Source organism: Telmatherina bonti (genome assembly GCF_933228915.1).
Source record: "Telmatherina bonti genome assembly, chromosome: 8".
Taxonomy (NCBI): Eukaryota; Metazoa; Chordata; class Actinopteri; order Atheriniformes; family Telmatherinidae; genus Telmatherina; species Telmatherina bonti.
In genome coordinates this window covers 31,117,053-31,138,742 of record NC_136626.1, presented here as the reverse complement: position 1 = coordinate 31,138,742, position 21,690 = coordinate 31,117,053, and the positions used below count along the sequence as shown (strand labels likewise).

The 21,690-nt window shown below is 42.0% G+C and overlaps 2 protein-coding genes across 2 annotated transcripts in view; one reads left to right on the top strand and one right to left on the bottom strand.

The window, feature by feature from the left end:
- The first annotated feature begins 3,401 nt into the window (after nucleotides 1-3,401).
- rasl11b (RAS-like, family 11, member B) lies at nucleotides 3,402-5,236 on the top strand. The gene is made up of 4 exons (XM_079244690.1): nucleotides 3,402-3,651; nucleotides 3,779-3,835; nucleotides 3,942-4,018; nucleotides 4,402-5,236. The coding sequence occupies exons 1-4, from the start codon at nucleotides 3,537-3,539 to the stop codon at nucleotides 4,897-4,899; spliced, it is 747 nt and encodes a 248-aa protein (XP_079100816.1). The 5' UTR covers nucleotides 3,402-3,536; the 3' UTR covers nucleotides 4,900-5,236.
- Nucleotides 5,237-6,693: 1,457 nt separating this feature from the next.
- The window catches only part of scfd2 (sec1 family domain containing 2), a gene marked incomplete at its 5' end in the record, with an annotated part of 132,307 nt that continues 117,310 nt past the window's right edge, over nucleotides 6,694-21,690 (bottom strand). The window contains 3 exons of the mRNA XM_079245402.1: nucleotides 6,694-6,931; nucleotides 9,886-10,005; nucleotides 18,448-18,582. Coding sequence (XP_079101528.1) covers nucleotides 6,839-6,931; nucleotides 9,886-10,005; nucleotides 18,448-18,582 — 348 coding nt within the window. The 3' untranslated portion in view covers nucleotides 6,694-6,838. The remainder of the gene's footprint in view (nucleotides 6,932-9,885; nucleotides 10,006-18,447; nucleotides 18,583-21,690) is intronic.

The following is a 21,690-nucleotide window of genomic DNA, read 5'->3' as shown; positions in this document are numbered from 1 at the left end:
CCCTTTCTCACATGAAAACTTCCCTTTAATCTTCCACTTAGCAAGATTACACACCAAACATGCAGTCATGAGGTGCAGTTTTGCTGCTTGCTCAGTCAAAGGTTGCGCACCTGAGGAAAACAAAAAACCCTTCTCAATCAGCAAAAGTCAGATAATCCAGGAGTTTAAAGTCTTACCTTAAATACACACATCTACGGTCATGTGAGTGCCAGACAAAAACACCCCTATGCCGTGTTACTCCTGCACCACCTGATGGTTTCTCTGCATCCTCCACATGCACACAAACACAGGCAAAAAGCAGAAAGACGGTTTGGTGACTGGCGTTTGAGCATCAGTCTACAGAAATAAGAGGAAGTTTAATCTCTAATATTAAACTAGAGCCCGACAGTGAAGTGAAAACAGCGGCAACCACAGAGAGAAGAAAGATTTCTGTGGTTTTTTTTTTTTTAGCTCTAAATGCCTAACATCAATGCAAAATCTTACAGCTGGCATTGCTTGAAAGGGAGGAGGAGGTGGGGGACTATTGTCATTCAAAGCCAATGCCGTAGCACACAAAACTAGCTAAACGCACTGCTGCCACCCCCCACCCCCACCCTTACTACTACTGCCACAGCCATTCACAGGCATGCAAATAAACATGAAGGTTTACATTACAATAAGAAAAAAAACCATCTCAGAGCTGCTTGTGCCAGCAGGTCAAAGCAATTTCCATTGGTTAGTGGAATTGCTAATGTGTTGCAGATGTAAACAAAAGTGCAGATATCTGTGAGAGGATGTGTGTATGGATTTACATTTCAGCAAACAAAGGTAAATAACAACCAGGCATTCGAACTGCAGGCAGAAAAATTCCCCAGCAATCTGACAGCGTGCAGTTTGGTGGAGTGCTAATCAGCACGCAGCGTTAAAGTCATCAAACTGCAAAAAGTAGGGCTCAGTGGAGAATAATTGCATCCTAATAATCACCCTTGCAGACGTTGATGAAAGGCAATGAGAATGATAAGAATCAATCATGATGCTGATAAACACATGACAGTGGCACATGAGGATTTCCCCTCAGGGAAGCCTTTAGAGTGCTTCTCTGATATCCCAAATGATCCTCCTTTGTCGGGTTCAGGACATACTTATGAAGCCACCCTCCTCCAGATTTCACCTGCCCCTTGCTCCCTTCCCTCCCCAATTAACTCCACATTCCTCTGTTTGTGGTGAATTCCCCCTGAAAGGAAAACCTTCACCCCAGCTGAGGAATTACCCCGCATTTTACCCTCTCTAACCATCTATTGTCACGTCAGTGTGAGTGACACCCTCTCAGTCAGCCTTGTTCTGCTCTCCTGTTGATGTGACTGTTTCACTCAGACATTGTGTCGATTTACCTGCAGCCATCCTTCACTGCCGCTGAAGGTTTCACCGGCCTGAAGGCACAGATACACAAAACAAGTGGAGTTTATTGGAGTTACTGGGCTGTTTTTAAGGCATTAAACCAGTTATGTGTCACTGCATTTGTCTCTTTCAAAGTCAGCGTTGTCAACCTGCTGCTTTGACCACTGATGGATGTGTTGCTCCCATTTCTGTGTGTGCTGTTGCGCTCCGCTAGGATATCCTCCCTTTGTTATCTGTCATCATTAGCCTTCTCGCCTGGTTGCAGAAGGAGGGAACAGTCGTAGGGCCTTTTATCTTTCCTTGTTAGGAGTACTCTGAGGCGTGGGTTCAGATTCTTAACCGGTGACATCTCACTCCTACAATCTATTACAAAAAGGCAGAAGCTTCAGCTTAATGTGTCCAAACCACCGTGGATCTAGTTAGTGTGTCATCAAATGCAAGAATGTGCAGTATTTACCTGCTATTAGTAAGAAAACAGGCCAAGAACATCTGGGTGGAGTTCAGTGTGTCAGCTGTGATGTGGTTAGAAACATCTATGTGTGTGTGTGTGTGTGTGTGTGTGTACGCGCCTGTGAATCCCAGGTACTAATTTAATATTTCAGCACAGCCGCCTGTCATCAGCGCTCTTATCAAAAATACATACCAGACCGTAATCACGGGAGGACTGGATGCCAAAATACCTCAGAGTACATGAGCACAAATGAAAGATGGGGGAGGGAGGGGGGAGGTATGTGGGTAATGTGACAGAGGAGGGGAAAGAAAGAAAGTGGGATGGAAAGATAAGCAGCTGCAGGACCAATTTCTTAGGTAAAACAACAACAACAACAAAAACCTGTTGTTATTTTTGCTAAAAAGACTGTTTTACCTCCTGTAGCCATTAAAACAGCGGTACTGATATTTAATCTATGCTTGTTAGACATGTGTACATATGTGTGGAGAGGTGTACTGGTGAAAACAGCAGCCATCAAACCCCCCCAGCATGGTCAAGTCACAAGTCAAGGGACATGTCTGAACAGGTCACCATCTGCAGCCTAACACTGGGAGCAGGAACATTATCCATCCGAACCAAAACTGCGGATTTTCACAAGACAAACAACTTAGACTTAAAACACTGACAGTGATGAAGGTATTTGAATATACAAGCACACTCTTCTCTGAACACGTTCCACTCTGTATGCTCTGCATGTGACAGTCACTGAGTCGTCTGCAGGTTTATTCACCAACAGCATCTAGTTTTCTTTGTCTCTCATTTATATTTAACCTGATAGTTTATGGTGCTCCTGTCACTTGAAAGCCTAGTCCTCCGCAGGGGGAATATGAATCTAAGATTAGCCTGTTTGTGTCTATGTGTGTGAATGCGTATGTACATACGTTTATATAGGCGAATGCGTATGGGTGTATATGCTTTCTTTCTTTCTCTCTCTATCTCTCTCTATGAGTTGTTTTCTTTCTCTTTCCCTTTGTCTTTCTGTCGCTCCTATCTTCTCCGGTCTGGTCCAGCAGTAGAAACTCTGTATTACAATTATACAAAATAAATAAATAAAATAAAAATCCAGAAAATCAAGGGGATCATCATACCAGTAATGCTCCCCTTGGCAAAGTAAACACAGCATCCAGACCATCATTCTGCTTGCTTAAATGCTGGACAAGACACACACAAAAAAAAGAAGAAAAAAGAAGATACAAGCAGGATATCTGCATTTATTTGGGGGACATGACATGGGACAGTATATTTCCAACTTATTTCAGACATAAATGAAGTATAATCTAATTAAAAATCTCTGATAAATAAATAAATATTTACCCTCATTCTACCGAAGTAAGCGTGTTCTGCCATGACATCTTCAGGTCCCACCTGCTGCAGCAGCCTTTCTCCTAAAGACACCTCGCTCCATCCACGTGTGGGCGGGAGGGGCGCACGAGCAAACGGGGGGAACCGAGCAACGTCCAATCAGATGTAAGCGTCGCTCGCGCGCTATAAAGCCGCTCGCGCTGCCTCAGCGGCAGCAGTCGGTCTGAGTGCTGTCAGTTTTCTGTCTCCGCTCACTCTTTAGGGAGTTAAACTCCAGCTTCTTTCCTGGACAACAGATTATTTAGTCTTTATTTAGTCTCGGTTCATGTTTTTTATCCGTTAAACGGAAGTGATAAAAGCGAAAACAATGCGACTCATCCAGAACATGACGACCATTGCGGAGTACACCGTCCCGGAATACTCGCTTCTGAACCGGGTCATTAAAATAGCTGTTATCGGAGGCAGCGGAGTGGGGAAAACAGGTGAGAAAATTAAAGAAAAACACGCGGAATAGTTAATTTAAAGCCTACTAATACAGCTGTGTAGTTCAGACATTATGGCTGGATGCAGTTCTCTAATATTGTGCCACTTTTGTTTGCTTGTTTTTAGCTCTTGTGGTGAGATTTCTAACGAAGCGTTTCATCGGAGATTATGAGAGAAATGCAGGTGAGTGACTTTTTTTTTTTTTTTTTAAATGGGCGTTTTAGATAACTTTAAGCCTGTCTAGCAAATATAACCAATGCTTAAGAGTTTTCTTTTTTCCTGTGTGCAGGTAATCTCTACTCCAGAGAAGTCCAGGTGGATGGAGAGCAAGTGACCATCCAGGTTCAGGACACTCCTGGTGCTGAGGTGGGTGATCCTGATGTTTAACTTATAAAAGTCCTGAAAAAAAGTGACAATCCAATAAAAACATGACATATCATACATCTAACTTAAAATAATGCCAAGCCTCTCTTGTGTAGGTATAGTATTTTCCTTCTAAAAAAGAGAGCCCTTCATTCTGGCTGCGTAATCTCCCATTTAGGCTAATGGCTGTCTGGGGCCAGAGTAAATGATACCCTGATCCAGACTTCTCAGTCACCCATACCTTTCTGTTCTGCAGGAGTAACCCTATAGCTTGTCTGCCTCAGTCAGCATTCCAGTCATTACAGTCAGTCTTTCTTTAGGCTGAAGAACTGAAGTAGATTTCCTGATGAAGGTGTGATTTAATCATTCTGTCTTTCCTTCCTCAGATGACTGATAACGGTATCAGTGTTCCCGACCACGTGACCTGCTCCATCCAGTGGGCCGACGCGGTGGTGCTGGTGTACTCTGTGACGGACCGCCGCAGCTTCGACTTGATCGATCAGCTCCACCAGCTTGTGACCCGTGCCGGCGCCGCCAGCATGCCTCCTGTTATCCTGCTTGCCAATAAGGCGGACCTGTTGCACCTGAGGCGTGTCGACTCCCAGCAGGGACCTTTACTGGCAGGAATGCTGGGCTGCTCCTTCTATGAAGTGTCTGCCAGCGAGGACTACAACCAGGTGCACGGGGCCTTCCACAGATTATGCTGCCAGCTGGCCAAGCAGCCGCCCCCTCCGCCCGGCCCCCCCCACACCTCTGCCAGCGCTGCCCCGGAGAAAAGACGCTCCCCTCTCATCCCCCGGCCAAAGTCTCCCAACATGCAAGATCTGAAGAGGCGCTTCAAGCAGGCGCTGTCGGCTAAAGTGAGGACTGTCACCTCGGTGTGAGGCAGACCAGAAGCTGGACCTGGTCACACATGAAAGAGGACAGAGAAGATGAATGCTTCTTTGATAAAAGTCCTGGATCAGTCTGACTGAAGAGGGGCAGGAGGCGATGCATCTTGATGGGGTAACGGCCCTTTTAGTGGGCGAGAGTCTGCCGTGTCAGATAACTTGTAAAGAGAAAGCAGGTTCGTCATCTTTGGGAGGAAAAAAGCAAAAAAAGAAATGTTTGATCGCAGAGACAGTCGACAGAAGCTGAATGAACTGAAAACTCTGTATAAAAAAAAAAAGTGTAAATGAAGCTCTCCTGGCAACAGCATCTCTGAAGGACAGCTTATTTTTAGCCGTGCAGCCCATTGTGTCTGTTCTTTATTCAGACCGCCACTACACAGCACTGCTAAACGCTGGTATTTCACCAGCCAGGACTCTGTGGAGCTCCATGCTCAGTCTGTACGTCTGAGTCTGCAGTGAATATGTAGATTTTTTTATTTGCAGCTGTCAGTGTCTTGACTGTGCATGATGTGATGGAGTGGGAGGAGGGGGGGGGGGTTAAACAGGACAGCCGATGGAAGATGTAGCATGTGTTGGTTATGATCACTGATGCACTTTATGAAAAGGAAAAAGTCCAAAGGGCCTTATTGTTATTTATTTCTTACAAATTCACTCTGTGCACAATAAAAATGATGGCTTCAAGTGAAATGTCTAATTTTTTTTGTTTTCATTCCTAACATCCTTGACTGAATAAGGCTCCTGCGCAGGGGAATGACGCACAGGCAAGGTGTTAGACCAATTGATAAGCCAGCCTTGATGAGAAGAGAAAAACAAACAAAAAAAAAAGCCTCAATAAAAAACACGCAGCACTGAATAGCATGACAACAATAGAGCGATGTCTGAACAGATGCTTTCCGAATCTCGTGATCTGACTAAAGCTGAAAGTCTGCTGCAGATCCTGACACCAGAGAGTCAACTCGATTAGAAGAGTCTGAAAGGTTTCACATAGTTTTCTCAGAGCTAATCTTATTTTCTGAGATGTTCTTTAGAAGATCTGATCACGTTAAGCACTTTTCTAATAAAACCAGACAGTGTGTGTAATTAGGTTAGAGATGTATCTGCATGAGGTTCTCTCCGGCTTCCCCCCACCATCCAAAGATGCATGTTAGGTTAACTGGTTACTCTAAATCGCCCCTAGGAGTGAGTGAGTGGTTGTTTGTCTCTGTGTGGCCCTGCGATGGACTGGCGACCTGTCCAGGGTGTACCCCGCCTTTCACCCAAAGACTGCTGGGATAGGCTCCAGCTTCCCCGCAACCCTTCAATGGATAATGAATGAATGTATCTGGATGAGATGTATCTGAATCCTGAAGATCATTTCTCTGTTACGAAGAGCAGGACTCACTGGCTCGTACGCCCGTTTGCCTGAATGAGGAGGACTCTTGTTAACAGGAATCCCTGAGTTGTGGAGGTGTGTGACGTGACTGAGGTGAGCAGAGTGATTCACAGTGAAGACAATGGAGGAAGCGGAGGTGGGAGCGCGGAGTGAAGGTGAGCTTTAACTGCATTTCTGGCCTCAGCAGACAGCGTCAAACAGCTTGTTAATCCTTCTGCTCCACTGTGTGATGATGTTAACAGTTTTTTGTGTATTTGCTGGAGAACGCCCTCCCACCTCCAGACACGAGGCAGAAAATGGGCTAATAAAGACATCACATGTGGGTGTCTGAAAGTAAGCGACTTTATTGTTTTATGTTAAACACTCTGTTAGAAATTTTACACTTTGTGCTCAGAAAAGAGGCTTTTGTTGACAGGAATGTGGCTTGCCCTCCTTAATTTCCCTCCCCTCGCTGATTCAAACACAATCTAATTTGTCAACTCGCACCTGATTGTCCCAGTGTTTGCCAAACATGTGCGGCCGCATGCTCATGCTTGTGTTTTCCCCATGTGATGGGCCTTTTTAGACACCGATATCAGGCGCTAGTCTTTGGGTGGAGAAGAGCAGCACGGGGACGTCTGTCGGCTTTAGTAAGCGGGTGGAGAGAACCAGCACCTGGAGTTAAGAAAACACATCATTAAGGTTATAACATGGCAGCGTGTAATTATAATTCAAGCAGACATGAATGCCACGGCGAGCAATGTACAAACAGTCAATGGAAAAACACACAAAGAGGCTTGGCTGCTGGATGTTTTATTCATCTGAATTCATTACTTCTGCTATGACAGTCAGGATTTCAGGAAAGAATTAGGAACAATCAATGTGTTTAAGAAAAGCATAAAAAGAACAATATTGAAGACTTATGAAGAGTTAGAGGCTAGTTATGTGAATTACTTTGAGTAATTACGATGGTGTTACACTTTGAATATCTGTAAATGCTTTCAAAACTATTAAAAGAAAGGAATGTAATGAGTATTTAATGCAAATTTTGGAACAACTGGATGTTGTATGTGATTATTGTTAAATGGATGATCATGAAATTAAGGGGCAGATATCATAAGATTGCTCTTCTTTCTGCTCCTTTTCATTCAAGCCATATTTAATTGGCAGTCTTATTTTGTATTTATTTTTATGTTGTTTTGAACGAAATAAATAAAAATGAAATGAAAAAGATTTAAAAGCTGTTTGCCTTGTTTTGGGTTTTTCAGGTCTTAAAAGGCACTTTTTCTTTAGTGAGACAAGATGGGGTTAAATTTAATCTGAACAAATGTAGAAATGATGTAGATGCTTATTCAGACTTGGGACCAACATGAAGACGTTCCATCGCATTTAAATGCTAAGCTGGACGATGAGAACAGCCCTGGGTACATGTCGCAAGCACGTGTGAACTCAAGCTGGGTAGTTTGTTTTTCATGCAAAAAGGAGAAAATCGGCAGCACAGACCCCTGACAAGACTGCAAAAGGATGAAGGATTTTCACTCCTCAGTGAGATTTTCTATCAATTTTCAATCTATTTCTCCAGAGAAAACAGTCTCAATAAATTATATTTATCATTAAAATCCATACTAAGCTGGAAAACACACAGTTTGGTGCTAAATAGGAAGAAGTGAAAAAGCTGATATGTGTATAAATGGAGAGAAGTCTCAGCTGCAGCTCACATGTATTAAAACAGGTTCCTCCCATTCATTTGGCTCAGATGCTGGGGGGGATGGAGGAGGTGTGTGTGTGTGTGTGTGTGTGTGTGTGTGTGTGTGGGGGGGGGGGGGGTGTCACTAGCTCAGAGTCCGAACTGACCCAACCACTGCGCCACGTGAGAGTCAAAAAGCATCCGTTTCCTCATTCACATGTGATAAAACACATTTGGCTGCAGTGCAACAACTGAAAGCGAGTTTGTCCGAAACAAAGTTCTTATCTTGTTCTTGGCCTCAGTCAAGTTTTTAATCATGACCCACACAACTTCCCAATATGTCCTTGAACTGTGGGAAATATTGATTTATACTCAGATTAGCAAAGACTTCTGAAAATTCAAACAATGTGTTGTCTCTCACAGAGGTAACGCTGTCCTTCCTTACCTGATGAACAAATGAATGTAGGAACAAATCATTTAGTTTGCATTAAGGTATAACAACACCTTAGAATAAGGTGCAATATTAACTCCTTGCATAAAACATCATCCTGGAGGAACTGCCGTATGTAAATTAATGAAATAATGTTGCAGAGCCTCCTGTTTTCACAGATTTACATGGTGCTAAAAAGGCTAAATAAAAACAAAAAGCAAATAATCATGCATAAAGCTTTTTTAAAACACCTGGAGATGCATGGACAAGGTAGAAGAATGCAAGCAACTGTTTTCCAAGAGTCACCTTCTGAGTGAAAAGTAATCCTAGTGATGATCTCAGATAATTCAGCAGCATGTAATGAAAGGAAACACGCTCTGCTTTAAAGAATCTGAAACCTATTTAACTTTATCTTCTTTTTTTTCCTGCTTCCTGCATATTTCCCATCTTTAATTCAAAGCTTTTATCATTTAATTTGCCCAAACTTTTTTCCTGCATTGTACACCAACTCCATCTATGTTGATGTACACATGCATCCAGGTGCAGCTTGAGATCAGGATAGCTTTAGCTGACACATCACTCCCATAGTCCTGAAGCTGGAATTAGTCAGCAGCCCTCTTCCACAGTATAACAGAGAAGCTCTGTTTCTTTGCAGTGTTGCTTTTAACTCCAGGTCAGCACCTAAAACTGGCAACAGTCTTGTTTGTAGTGGCACACTGAGTGTGTCTCAGAGGAACTTTGTCCAAACGCAAGACCAAAACCTGCACTCTGTGTTCAGTGCAGCTGCATATGAACATCTGGCCTGCAGACATCAGACATAGTGGATACATGCATCCACTTGTGTACAGTATGCTGCACATATATGTATGTGCTAAAGTGTGTGTGGGCCAGCAGGTTATTGTGAAAGCCCTTCTTTATTCAGTTTGCCTGATTACACGTGGAAGGCTTTGATCGTTGCCAAGCCTTTCATTGCCTCTGGCCTACTTCTTCAGGCCTTTTATTAAGACAAACCCGCATTACCCAGCCCAGTGTCCCTTTCCGTCCTGCTCACAACCAGAAGAAACGCCTTCATCTGCATCTTTCGTCTGTCTGCATGGACTGCATGCACAATGAGCACTTAGACCACCCAAACACACAGCCAGGCTGGCAGAGACAGAAGCCCATGTATGCGATCAGGGCATCAATACGTGTAAAGATCAGATGGCGCGCTCACCTTTACACCTGATCCGAGCCAGCTGTGTATATGGGTCAGAGCTTATGTGCGATCATGCAGCCGTGTTCCTTGCCATTATTATTTATTATTTTATATTTTATCATTGTTTTACATTGGTATTTGCTCACTGGCTTCTAAATGTGCTATATAAATAAAGTTGAGATTATTTTTTATGACTTAAACTACTTTTTGTGTTTTATTTCTACAGTTTTTTTGATCGGAAAAGTGGAACAAATGAGCGTTTCGGTGTGAAATCGACAGCTACATGAGCCTGGAAAGTTTAATCTCACCATACTCACCTGGGTTCCTGGTTTGTGTGAGGTAATGATGTCTTTGATGAGACGAAGCTCTGAGGGTGTGATTCCACCAACCAGGAAGAGGAAGAGCAGGGGGTTGTCGGCTGGATGTGGACGGCTCACCTGGAAAGACGGGACAGTTTAAACAGTCATTCTCCTCTCAGGCCATCAGCGCAGCGAGTAGCTGACTCTGCTTTCCGTTATGCGCCACTCTTATTGTCCAGGAAACACTATAAATAATTTTCTCTCCGTCCCATGGTGTGCTTCTCTGTGTGCATTGTTGCTGAATCACTGCTCAGCTGGACACCTGTGTTACTGGGATGCTGAGGACTCAGACCAGTCTTTGTGCCTGCAAGCTAAGCTCAGATGGTGAAGACGCCGCATCACCGGTGTCATGGTGGCTGACACGTGGACGTGAAAGCAGGTGCACACATCTGCTTACACAACACATGCAGACACAAACAAATTTCCTACATCCCATGTGTGAAAAAACTCCCACAGATTAATACATTTCATAAACTGTCATTTAGAGATGTCCTTTAACAGCAAGGTAGGGGCTGATGTTGCTGCTGAGTGGGATTGGCTTTTGACAGATAAGATAAGATGCTATTGGTTGGGGAGCGGCGGTCAGGACAAGCCTGTGAATGCTAACCGAGCAATCGGAGCTGCAGGGGGTGGACCTGAGGCGAGAGTGGCTGTACACGTGAAGCGGCAGCTGGCTAGGGTGAGGCATGTCAGGGACGGTTCAACATGTGTTTCTGGAAAAAGGTGTGAACTAATACTTTTTAGTCTATTCTGCTCATGTTAAGTTGAATGTTGAGCTCCGCTCAGTGACACAGAGTCATAAAAGACACGGCGATTCCATGTGAGGGCACATCACCAAGTGTGTGGATCTGAAGACACGCAGTGTGATCCATGTGCACTGCCGTGGGGTTATAGACGAGGTGGGGAGAGCTGCTATCTGAAATGTGCTGTGCAGTCTGGCAATGAGAACAAACAGAGATGCTGCTGATTAGCAAGTCTGCTGGCTAAATGTGTTAAAAAAAAATCTGCTTTCATTTACCAGAGAGCAAGTTACCACAACTACTGACACATCAGGGTTCAGGCTTTTCCTGTAACATTAATTTCCTCTCACATTTTAAACACAAAACAAATAAGATCAAAGTCACAAACCTGCCTGAGGATTTAAACTAGAGAGCTTTTTTATCTGCACATCTCACAAAAACCAATATTTTATTCACAATGGGTCAATAAAACATTTCTAGTGTGAAAAAATGAGGTATTCTATCATTTCATAAAAATGATTTGTTTTTCTGAATTAAAAATTAAGCAACATGTTGCAAAAAAGTTGGGAAAAGGTGCAACAGAAGGCTGGGAAAGAAATGGTACTAAAAAAAAGAAAGAAAAGTTGAAGAAACACTTCACTGTTTGTATAAAAATCAGTTACATGAAACAAACTCAAATGAATAATTTTAATTGCTTACAGGTGAGTAACATGGTTGGTTATAAAAAGAGCACCTTGCAGAGGCAGAGCCTCTCAGAAATTAAGATTTTAAAATGATTTGACTTTGTTTTTATTTATATTTGAATTATTTTGTACTCTAAATTTTTAAATACATAAAAGATTCAGATTAAATCCCGATTAAAAAAAGAAAAAAAACCAATTATTTCAATTTGTACTTATATAATAATCGGTTTCATACTTTATGGTGTTTGTTCTTAACCTGTTGAAGAGTCAGAGTGTTTGTAAATAAAGTTGATAATAACTATACTTCTGCATAAATATAACCTTAAATATATTTTTACATTACAATAATAAAAAATGACAAACTATGACATTTAACACCCTGTGATGGACTGGTGACCTGTCCAGGATGTACCCGGCCTTTTGCCCAAAAACTGCTGGGACAGGTTCCAGCTTCCCTTAATAGGACTAAGCGGTTTGGATAATGAATGAATGAATAAATGACATTTAACATGCACATAAAGCAAACTTCATGAAATAAATAGAGATATATGTTTTGTTATTTAAGTAAATGATCAAAACCTTTCCAACCAGGTCAAGCTAATGTGAAGGAGAAATTACATGTTATTTTAGATAATTGTATGATAAGTTGTGAGCAAGTAACTACAAAAAACAGAAAAGAACATTTCTGCCCATGCAGTCATGTGGAAAACCAGAAGATTGTAGAAAAAATGTCCGACAAAGAACTCAAAATAACATGTAGAACATGGTGGTGGTAGTTTCATGACATGGGACTGGTTTGCTGCACTTGGTTAGGATGGGTTGTCATAATTTATGAAGCAATGATTCTTGAATTTGACCAAAGATTTGAAGAAAATCTGTCTGTGAAATGAATCTAAAGAGATATTGGGTCATAGACAGTCTATAAGTATTTCCGTTATTATACTAAAGAATACCAGAAGTGGCACTGTTTCCACTCACATATATGTGTAATATTGGATGACAATCTTTATTAATGAATGAGAAAATAGACTGTTTTAGTTTTTAGAGGTGTGGAATTCAAATGATGATTCCTGTCACGGCCCTGTGATGGACTGGTGACCTGTCCAGGGTGTACCCTGGCTCACGCCTGCTGATTGCTGGGATAAGCTCCAGCTTCCCCACAACCCTTAAATAGACTAAGTGGTGTAGAAAATGATTGAATGACTCTTATATTTAACAGAGCTGTACAGTATTGAAATAATGGACATTGCCATATTTTCTAACCCTGCGATATGAAAATATACAGGAGATTCAGCAGATGACTTGAATAGGACTTTAAGTTCTGCCATCTTGTTGACATTAACCTGCACTGATCTTCTCTCTTAGTGAATCTGACCAGCATGGTTTCCGTCTGTATTTAACAGTTATTCTTATCATCTTTTATTGCGCTGGGTACTGACTAAATGTTTTGTTCTATAATCTGCAATGGTAAACTGTGTTTTAAAATAAACGTTTGTTTGTCAGGTTCCATTGAAATTGATGAGAACATGTTGAGTTATTTTTTTGTAACTCCTCCGTTCAAAAGTAATTTCATCTTGAGATACGGCATATTTAGGGGCGTGTCCTTTTGATTTACAGGTACCCAATCTCCCGTTTCAAGAAGAGGAATGTAGAACAACCGCAGCTGGTTAACAGCGTGACTTAGCTTTAGCCCGCTGTTAGCTGGTTAGCTTTTGTTAGCTCCGGGTTCACTTGATTAGCTTTTAGCTACAGGCAAGTTGGAGATCGCTAGATGTCTATATTTGCTATATAGATTGCTATATTTGTTGGAAAGTTGGAAACTTAGCCCAATTCTTTGCAACAAATATTGTGGTATTTATTTCTTGTTTTTTAATCAGGTAATATTGTGGGGTGGGGGAAAAAAAAAGCCTGTAGCACCACACGTCAAGACCAGCATCCAACTGGACTCCAGCAGTCCACTAGCACCACTCTTCTGTTTGATTTAGTGCTTGTGTTGTTCTTACTCTCATATGTAAGTCGCTTTGGATAAAGCTTCTGCTAAATGGCTGTAGAATAGAATGAAAAGAAAAAGAAAAGAAAAGAAAAAATAGAATAGAATAGAATATCATCCATGACAAGCTCACAGCCGCCCTCTCAGCTCTACCTCTTTGCCCATTTTCCTATTTTCCAGGAGACACGACATGCTAACACTGCCAAGATGGCGACGGTAGGAACTGCCCAACGAGCTTCAGTTCAGCTCTTCAGAAACCAATGGGTGACGTCACGGAGGCTATATCCATCTTTTATATACAGTATACGGAAGAAATACAGAAAATCCTGATTAACTTTTAAGCATCACTTCAGTTCTCCACATGCTTCAGTTAGTGAAGCATGGAAACTGTACGGAGTTGTTATGCACAAGAAGAGGGTCACATGACCATCAGAGCCCCTACTGAGTAGCCTATCTAACTGACTTTTTTCTCATCGGTCCACTCCCTTTATGATTTGTATCTTCTTCTAATAATGCAGAGAGAGCTGTTAAGCTAATTATCAATTTCTATTAGCAAACGCTTCAATACACCAGACTGCATCCTTGAATATACATTTTTGCAGACCTGACTTATAAATAGCTCAGCTGGTTTCCTGTGTGTAAACATTAGCAGTCATGTTTGCTGACCCACATAACTGTGATTCACTGAAGGCAGAGCCACATGCCAAAAGCTGCTATTATCTTCAGATTCAGGCCTGATGCATCCTTCTCAGGAAGATTTTCTGAGTTTATCATGCTGCTCGGTGAAAAAACAAAGCAAACAAGAAAACCCAAACACAATCAGCTGCTCCTGATCTCCAAGATATGCAAAACTTTTTAACAATTTTCAATAATCTATCGTAACACATCAAAAGGAAATTGTGCTCGATAAATGGCTTAACCTTTAATGGTGCTGGTTGTACAGAGGAACCATCTGAATTAATCTGCGGGAGCAGGAGCCAGATCCTTTCGACAAATGGGACTTTATTTAAACAAAGACTAAATACAGCAAAGCAGACACACACTTACAGTCACAGACCGTTTGAGACGACAGTCTGGAGCGATGCTGGTCCTGCTTTCAGAGGGTCATAATCCAGACAGCAGGGTCCAGTGTGTGTTTAATGATATTAACTGTGTTCACATGGGGCTTGTGGTTAAAAATACACGTTTTATTGGGATGCTTTACTGCAAAAAAAAGGGAGTACACTGTGCTCCTATGGAACACCCCAAGTTTATGTTTATGGGTTTAGTCTGCCTGAGTTGGTGGTTCGTGGGCCAAGTCTCCTGATTTGTGTGAAACCAGGCCACGGTTACACAACCTGTCTAATGCATCCCCCCCGGGCAATCATCGGTGTAAGAAGGCCCAGATGTGGAATAATCAGGCTGTGGTTACTGAGCTGCTCTGTGGTGGATGCACTATATCCACAGGAGTAAAACTACAAGTGTGCTGAAGGGAAAAAAATGTCTTACGACAACCAAAGCTTTGTGTCTGCTGCTCGACTTTTAAATATTTGAAACATTAATTTCCAACAGACAGAATTAAACATGATTGACTGAAAAGATTAGCAAACTGATTCTCACGGTGGTTTTTAAGAATGGCGTATTGTTTTAACTACAACTTTATTTCTCCAAAATTCAATTGCTTTATTCTTCTTTTTAAAGTAGACTTGGTATTGAGGTAGATTAGTGAGTGTAAATGTTGTTCTGTGTATTTATTCCAGCTCCATAATGCAGCATCACACAGTTACCACACATCCATAATGAGAATCTCCTGTTCCACCACATCACCACGAGAATCTCCCGTTCCACCACATCCCAAAGCTGCTCTGCTGGATGTAGATCTGGTGACTGTGGAGGCCGTTGGAGGACAGTGAACTCATCGTCATGGTGGAGATGATGTGAGCTTTGTGACATGGTGCATCATCCTGCTGGAAGTTTCCATCAGAAGATGCTATACTGTGCTCTTAAATGGATAGACATGGTCAGCAGCAACACTCAGGTAGGCTGTGCTGGTTAAACCATATCATGTTGGTACTAAGGGGACCAAAGTGGGCAAAAATATACATCATTACACCAGCAGCTGACTGAACTGTGATACAATGATCAAGGATGGATCCATGTTGTCATGATGTTTCCAGCAGATTCTGATCCTACCATGTGAATGTGGAGCTGAACTGGAGACTCATCAGACCAGTAACGTTTCTCCATCTTCTATTGTCCAGTTCTGGTGAGTCTGTGGCTGTGTCCCAGTGTACACCCTAATCCCTACATTGTGCCCTATAAAGTGCGCATGCCAGTTTCTAGGTGTGTCTGAATGTCCAGAGAGAAAAAAGTAGTGCACTCAAAATTACCCACAATGGATCTTGAAAGTAAGTTACTAGACAGGTCAATATCGACCACAATGCTCGAAGTGGCGCTAGTGACATGAATGTCAAAGCAAGTAAAGAAAAAAACTATAGGTAAGTAATTTGATATCTTCCTTTTTGGTATAAATATGAAACAAAGAAAGGATAAAATATAATATAAGAAAATATTTTTTTTTCACGAGTTTTGATTGGATTTGGAGACAACGATAGATTGACTGGTGGAGCAGGATTCGAACCGCCAACCTTCTGGTCATTGGGTGATGTGTACTGAGTCACTGCAGATGCTAACTAGTTATCAAAGTCCGGAGAGGTGAGTCACTGATGATCATATGAATGAAATCACATTTGCTGGACATATTGATTCACCAATCTAAAAGTTCCGGCCATGCCACCCATAGGTGCCAAGAACATGGCTTATAATATCTAAGATGCTATGATGACAAAGATTTTGTACTTGGAGGCCCCCACCACTTGTTTATAGCTAAAGATAAAGGATTTTCACATAACTTGTTGCCAGTGCCACCAGTTAAACATTGAAGGGTAATGGCACACCAGCTAAATAGAGTTTGGCGGACACAAACCATTCAGGGTACATTTTTCTAATCAGACCCTTGTTGAGTAAAGTGTGCACTGGAGAAAAGACTTGGCTATGACTGCGGACTGCATAGTTACCAAGAGGAGTAAAAGGGACATTCTTTCTTTGGTGAGGAGCCATGTGAGGTCCATCCAGCACTGCAGCTTGAATAGAAGCAGCTGGCGATTGCATGTGGAGACACGTGGCTGTTTGTTTATAAACAGTGATTTATGTAAAAATACTCCAGGTGCGGTGGCTTTCACTCGACATCTATTCACAATGTTGTGTAAAAGTCCGGAGCCATGTCTCGTTATTTCATGAAAATGTTAAGGTGCTGAAATTTACTGCAGTATCTTCTTTAGGATATCGACTACCTGTTTAGTTATCTGTCAAGATGATCTCACTCTGCTTCGTGCTAACGTTGATGTCCGGATTCAGGCGAAGAATAATAAAATCCGCTGCCACTGATTTCAGTCTAGTTCTTGTGTTATATATAAAAACAAATTAATTTCTCCCTGAGTCCCTTCTTTAAAGACGCATTACGCAACTTTCTGACCTTAAAACTCTGCGTCCTGGACTTATTCGATGACACAGTGACATCTACAGCCTCTGCTACCCAGCAGCGTCCTGAGGTTGACAAAACCGACAATACAACTTTTCCATCCGGGATGTGACGTTGCAGCAGAGTTTTGCTTCACGGTAAAATAAGGAACTGATTTCTTTTTTGAAACTGGAAAAAATTAAGCACTCGCTTAGAGGCTCTGATGCTAAATTCTCTAAAGTCTGGTCACCATTTGCAGACCATGTCATGTCTCTTACTCTTGAGATTGCCCCATGAACACAGCCTCTTTATTTTTTCAGTGTGCCCTTGCATAAAACACCCATACATTTTGTAATTTTGGTAGTGGCACATATTTCTTTGTTCTGGTCCTTTTTTTTGTCTGGTTGTTTTTGTTTCTTTTGGTTTCACTCTTGTCTCAATTTCTATTTTATTTTGTTCTATTTTTTTTTTCTTTCTTTCTCTTGTTGTCCCAGTTTATGTATCAGATGTGTATGATGATACTTAGTATGTGCAGCTATGCACCCTATGACTTCTTCTGATACTGTCATTGTTTTTCAATGTTTCATATTTGTACTTGGAAAAAATTATAAATAAATCATGAATGAAAAAAAAAAGAAAAAAAAAAGGAATTGGCTGTTTTGAAAATGTATCGTCACTGATTCAGCAAAGAAATGTAAGAAGATTTAAAGAGAGAAAGGGACAAAACAAGAGTCATTGTAAGATCGTCTTTTGCTCGCTGGAGAGAGCTAAAAGGTCAGATAGGGTGCAACATGAATGCCGAATTAGCCGTCGATGGGGGGACATGTGACGGGGAAAATGGAAAACGTTCTGTAATGTGTCTTAAAGAACATGTACTTGACAGCCAGCTTTCCATGGGGGCATGATGAGGTTTTGGCCAACAACTGAAGGACCAGATGCTTCTCTTAGGTCTTTAATAGGTATCTTACTATCTCACTTTCAGATCCTGTTAAACTACTGTGAAGTTCGTTTTATCCCTGATACTGATGCATTTCCCCTCCACCTGTCTGGTTCCTTCACAATTTCTGCAGATGGGCTAAAAATCATGCCGCAGCGTACCAAGTTTCCAGCAAATGGCTCTTTGAGAATCACCTTGTTGGTGCAAAAATACAATTCTTTGCCTGACAAACTGTGTTATCTTTGATATCTTCCTTCTTCTTGTTGATGCAGCTCAGGCTGTTCTTAACAAAGTGACTACAGATATTTTTTTGTGTGTCGCCACAGCCCTATCCACAGATTTATTATTTATTATCTATGGGTTTGTGTTTAGTGAGTCAGAGTTAAGTGTGGACTGAAACGTCAGACACAAGGACTAGAAAGTCAGATTTCTCGGAAACAGAACATAATGAAATGAGAGGACCACAGCTTTTGGTGCTACAAATAATGTGATGCATGACACGTTTCATGCCACCATGAATGTCACAGTCTCATAGGCTGGGAATTTAGCATGTATAGACATGGAGAGTTTACTCAGGAACTTAAAGAGGTGACGTTCAATGGGTGGGAAAAGCGTCCACTACTCCAAGCAGCAGATAGTTGGCAGATGATGACCTGATCAACAAAACTCACCTTCATGAACATACTGAAGCCAGTCTTCAGCAGGTCTGTGAGGCCTCCTGACATGTGCTCTATGTCAGGACATTCACATCGGTCCGGATGGAAGACTTCCTCCAGGATCTGACGCAGGAAAGGATGGTAGGTGGCCTGTAAAACACAAAACACTAAAGGCATGAGGATGAGTGCTTTGGTAACAACGTTGCTTTAACAGCGAAATGTCAAGAGCTACATTTCACCCTTGCTGTCTTTGTATGAAAATGTTTCAATGATCTGCATGGTTGTGTGAATGACAATAGGTTAGAGACACAACAGAGTTATAAACAGTTCTGCCCAAGCAAACAACCTGTTGACATGAGTCACTTCAGGAAGAGGAGCTTAAACGCCTCTGCAACCAGGACAGAGGAATCCTGCTCCATTAAATGTAGCTAAAAACAGCATGAGTGGGGCACTGATACGCGCACCCTGTTCAGCTATTCACCACTGCCTGCATCAGTTGGGTCATTATGTCTTTTCTATCTCTCTGCCGTGATTGGCTGAAGTGGCACACTGGTATGGATAAAAAGGCTGAGAGTGGGTGGGACCCAGGCAGAGGTCACCGCCAACCTCAGCACTTGAGTTGGGAGTCTCCAGCAGTCCATTTTTTTTTATTTAATTTGATCTTTTTTGGTTTGAGGAGCAGCCAAGATCCTACAGCCCATTGAGTGGCCCCTCTTTTGTTTAATTCTCCTCCGTTGCTTTGTTTTAGTTAATAAACTTATTGTAAAACATTGGTGTTTGGCGGTGGTCTCTCATATATGTGATGGTTCCTGCCTTTGAACCACTTTGTTGAGGGACTGTAACAGCCACAACGGGGATAAATCAACTGAAGTATAGAAACTTTGTCAACTTAGTCAACTAGTTAAAAATAAATCAATCAAAATGACAGATTTCTTTTCCCTTTTTGAGATTAAAAATTTGTTAACTAGCTGCCAATCAACAATCAAATGATTGAGCTGTGCTACTGTACATGATTTGAACAGGGAGGAGGCACCTTACTTAGTAATGAGGCATCATCCCGCCTCATTTCCATAAAAGCAAGCAAGCAAGGAAAGGAAGCATTGTAGTGTCTTACCTCTGCTGAGCCATCTGACTTTAGCAAATGGTCTGCCAGGTCAGGTGCCACGCTTTTTGCAAATAGTGGCCAACTACAGTCATACCAGTAAAAGACAAAAATCGTATTACTTCCATGAAGAGTAGGAAAGAGACTATTGTTTCAGAAGTATGAACAGCAAGTGCATGTGTGATTTGCGGTGCAAGCCTGGAAGTTGGTAAAAGTGTAACGTGGAGTGACATTGCACCAAACTTCCCTGCAACTTCTTTCAGGACTTTCCAGTTGGAAACCACCCAAGCAACATGTGTAGTAATGTTACCTTAAATGGAAGGTAAAAGAGCTTAAAACTGTACTCCAAAAAGAATAAGCTCTGTTCAAAACACCACAAAAGAAAGCCAACATATCAACCGAGGCATCATTTAAAGTGGTGCACATCCTGAGCAAGCACAAACAGGCCATCACTGATGGCGGGGTCCTTAAGGAGGCCATGACCGCTGAGGCAGAATCTTTATTCCAGGACGATAAAAGGACGGAGATTCTGTTGTGGCGGGGAGGATGTTTGCACTGTCCGTGGATACAATGAGACAGATCTGAATAGGTGCTCCTGGTTTTCATTCCAGTGTGACGAGTCTGTGGATTCCAGTGACACAGCAAAGCCGCCTGTTTTCACACAGATGACTTTTGTTGACTTTTCCACTAAAGAAGAGTTTTTGACATTACATCCACTGAAAACCACCACCAAGGGCGTTGATATAACGCTGTGAGGGAACGCTTGGTGGAGAAAAAGGTTCCCCACTGAACAACTGGTTTTGACATCAACCGATGGAGCAGCAGCTATGACGGGTCGTCACTTGGGATTTGTTAATTGCAAAGCAGACCCAGACTTTCCTAAACTTCAGAAGTATTGCCTCATTCACCAGCAGGCTATTTGCCAAAAGGTCCTAGGGTTTGATCATAACATGACCTGCTCCTTCATAATGAAGTCAGGTTTCTTCTTGAATTGGGTTTTCAAGAGTCGGTAGTGTCACTTTAACATTTTCTTTTTAAATTCATGCATTCATTGCCTTAATGATCGGCATATTCTTCAAACATTCCCATTCATGAAATCTGCACTTCTTATAAATGTGTGTCAACTTATCAATTTATTCATGGGGAAAAAAATGCATCACATAACATGACATCTTTTTTTGAGAGCACACCCAGAGCGACCCTGAGGAGACAAATCTGGATTGGCAAAGGCATAAGCAGTGTTGCACTACCCATCAACTCTGACTCAGGTTTGTAACACAAAGAAAACCTGGCTGTGTTGAACTTCCTTCTCAGTACACCTCTACAGCACAAATACACACAAGCACATCAAGTTCACTATCTGACATAACCTGCTCCCCCAATGCAGACATCTGTCCCACTTTACAGTAGTTTTGAACTGCTTTGCTTTCACAATCGCAGTGATTCATTCCTTCTCCCACTCAGTCTGACAGTGAAATGCAGGAGTTTTTATGAAATACTTGTCCATGAAGGAGCTGAACTCCACAACCTGAACTAAAGCCTCATAAATGCCTCCAAATATTCAGAGAAGGTTATCCACGGGGAACAAAAAACTTAAGCAGCAACAAGGACTTAAGGTTTTTCTACCCAGCCCCAAGACAGAATGTACCGTTTATAACCCTAAAAAGCTAGCGGATCAACAGCCTGAGGCAGAGCTCATTTATTTATTCATTTATTCCAAGGAACTGAAGTTTGCTGTCTGAAAGAACAATAAAGCCCCAGATAAGACTTGGCAGGACTTGATTTGAGCTCTCTCAGTAGAAGAACAGTTTCAATAGTATGTTCCAGTAGTGAAACACCAGCTCTCTTTCCGAATCTAGATGAAGCAAAATTAGAGACGCATCAAGGCTTGATGCTTGTATGAGGACTAAAAGAATCGCCAAACCTCCTCATTTGGATGTTGTCAGTAGAAATATCAAACCACATCGATCAAACTGTTGATTAAAGCATTAAAACACACACCTATATATATATAATGTTGCCCAAATGCTGAAGCCCGTAGGTGTTTTTGACCACATCCTTTCCATTTATCACTGACACCTCCCACTCCTCTCATCCCTCAGGAGCACCCAAATCAGGCTTGGGGAAATCCTGCGGACCAAGTTATATAAACCAGT

Coding starts and splice junctions, on each gene's coding strand:
- rasl11b (XM_079244690.1), top strand. CDS start 3,537: ATGCGACTCATCCAGAACATGACGACCATTGCGGAGTACACCGTCCCG. Junction 3,836..3,941: donor AGATTATGAGAGAAATGCAG/GTGAGTGACTTT, acceptor TCCTGTGTGCAG/GTAATCTCTACTCCAGAGAA. Junction 4,019..4,401: donor AGGACACTCCTGGTGCTGAG/GTGGGTGATCCT, acceptor TTCCTTCCTCAG/ATGACTGATAACGGTATCAG.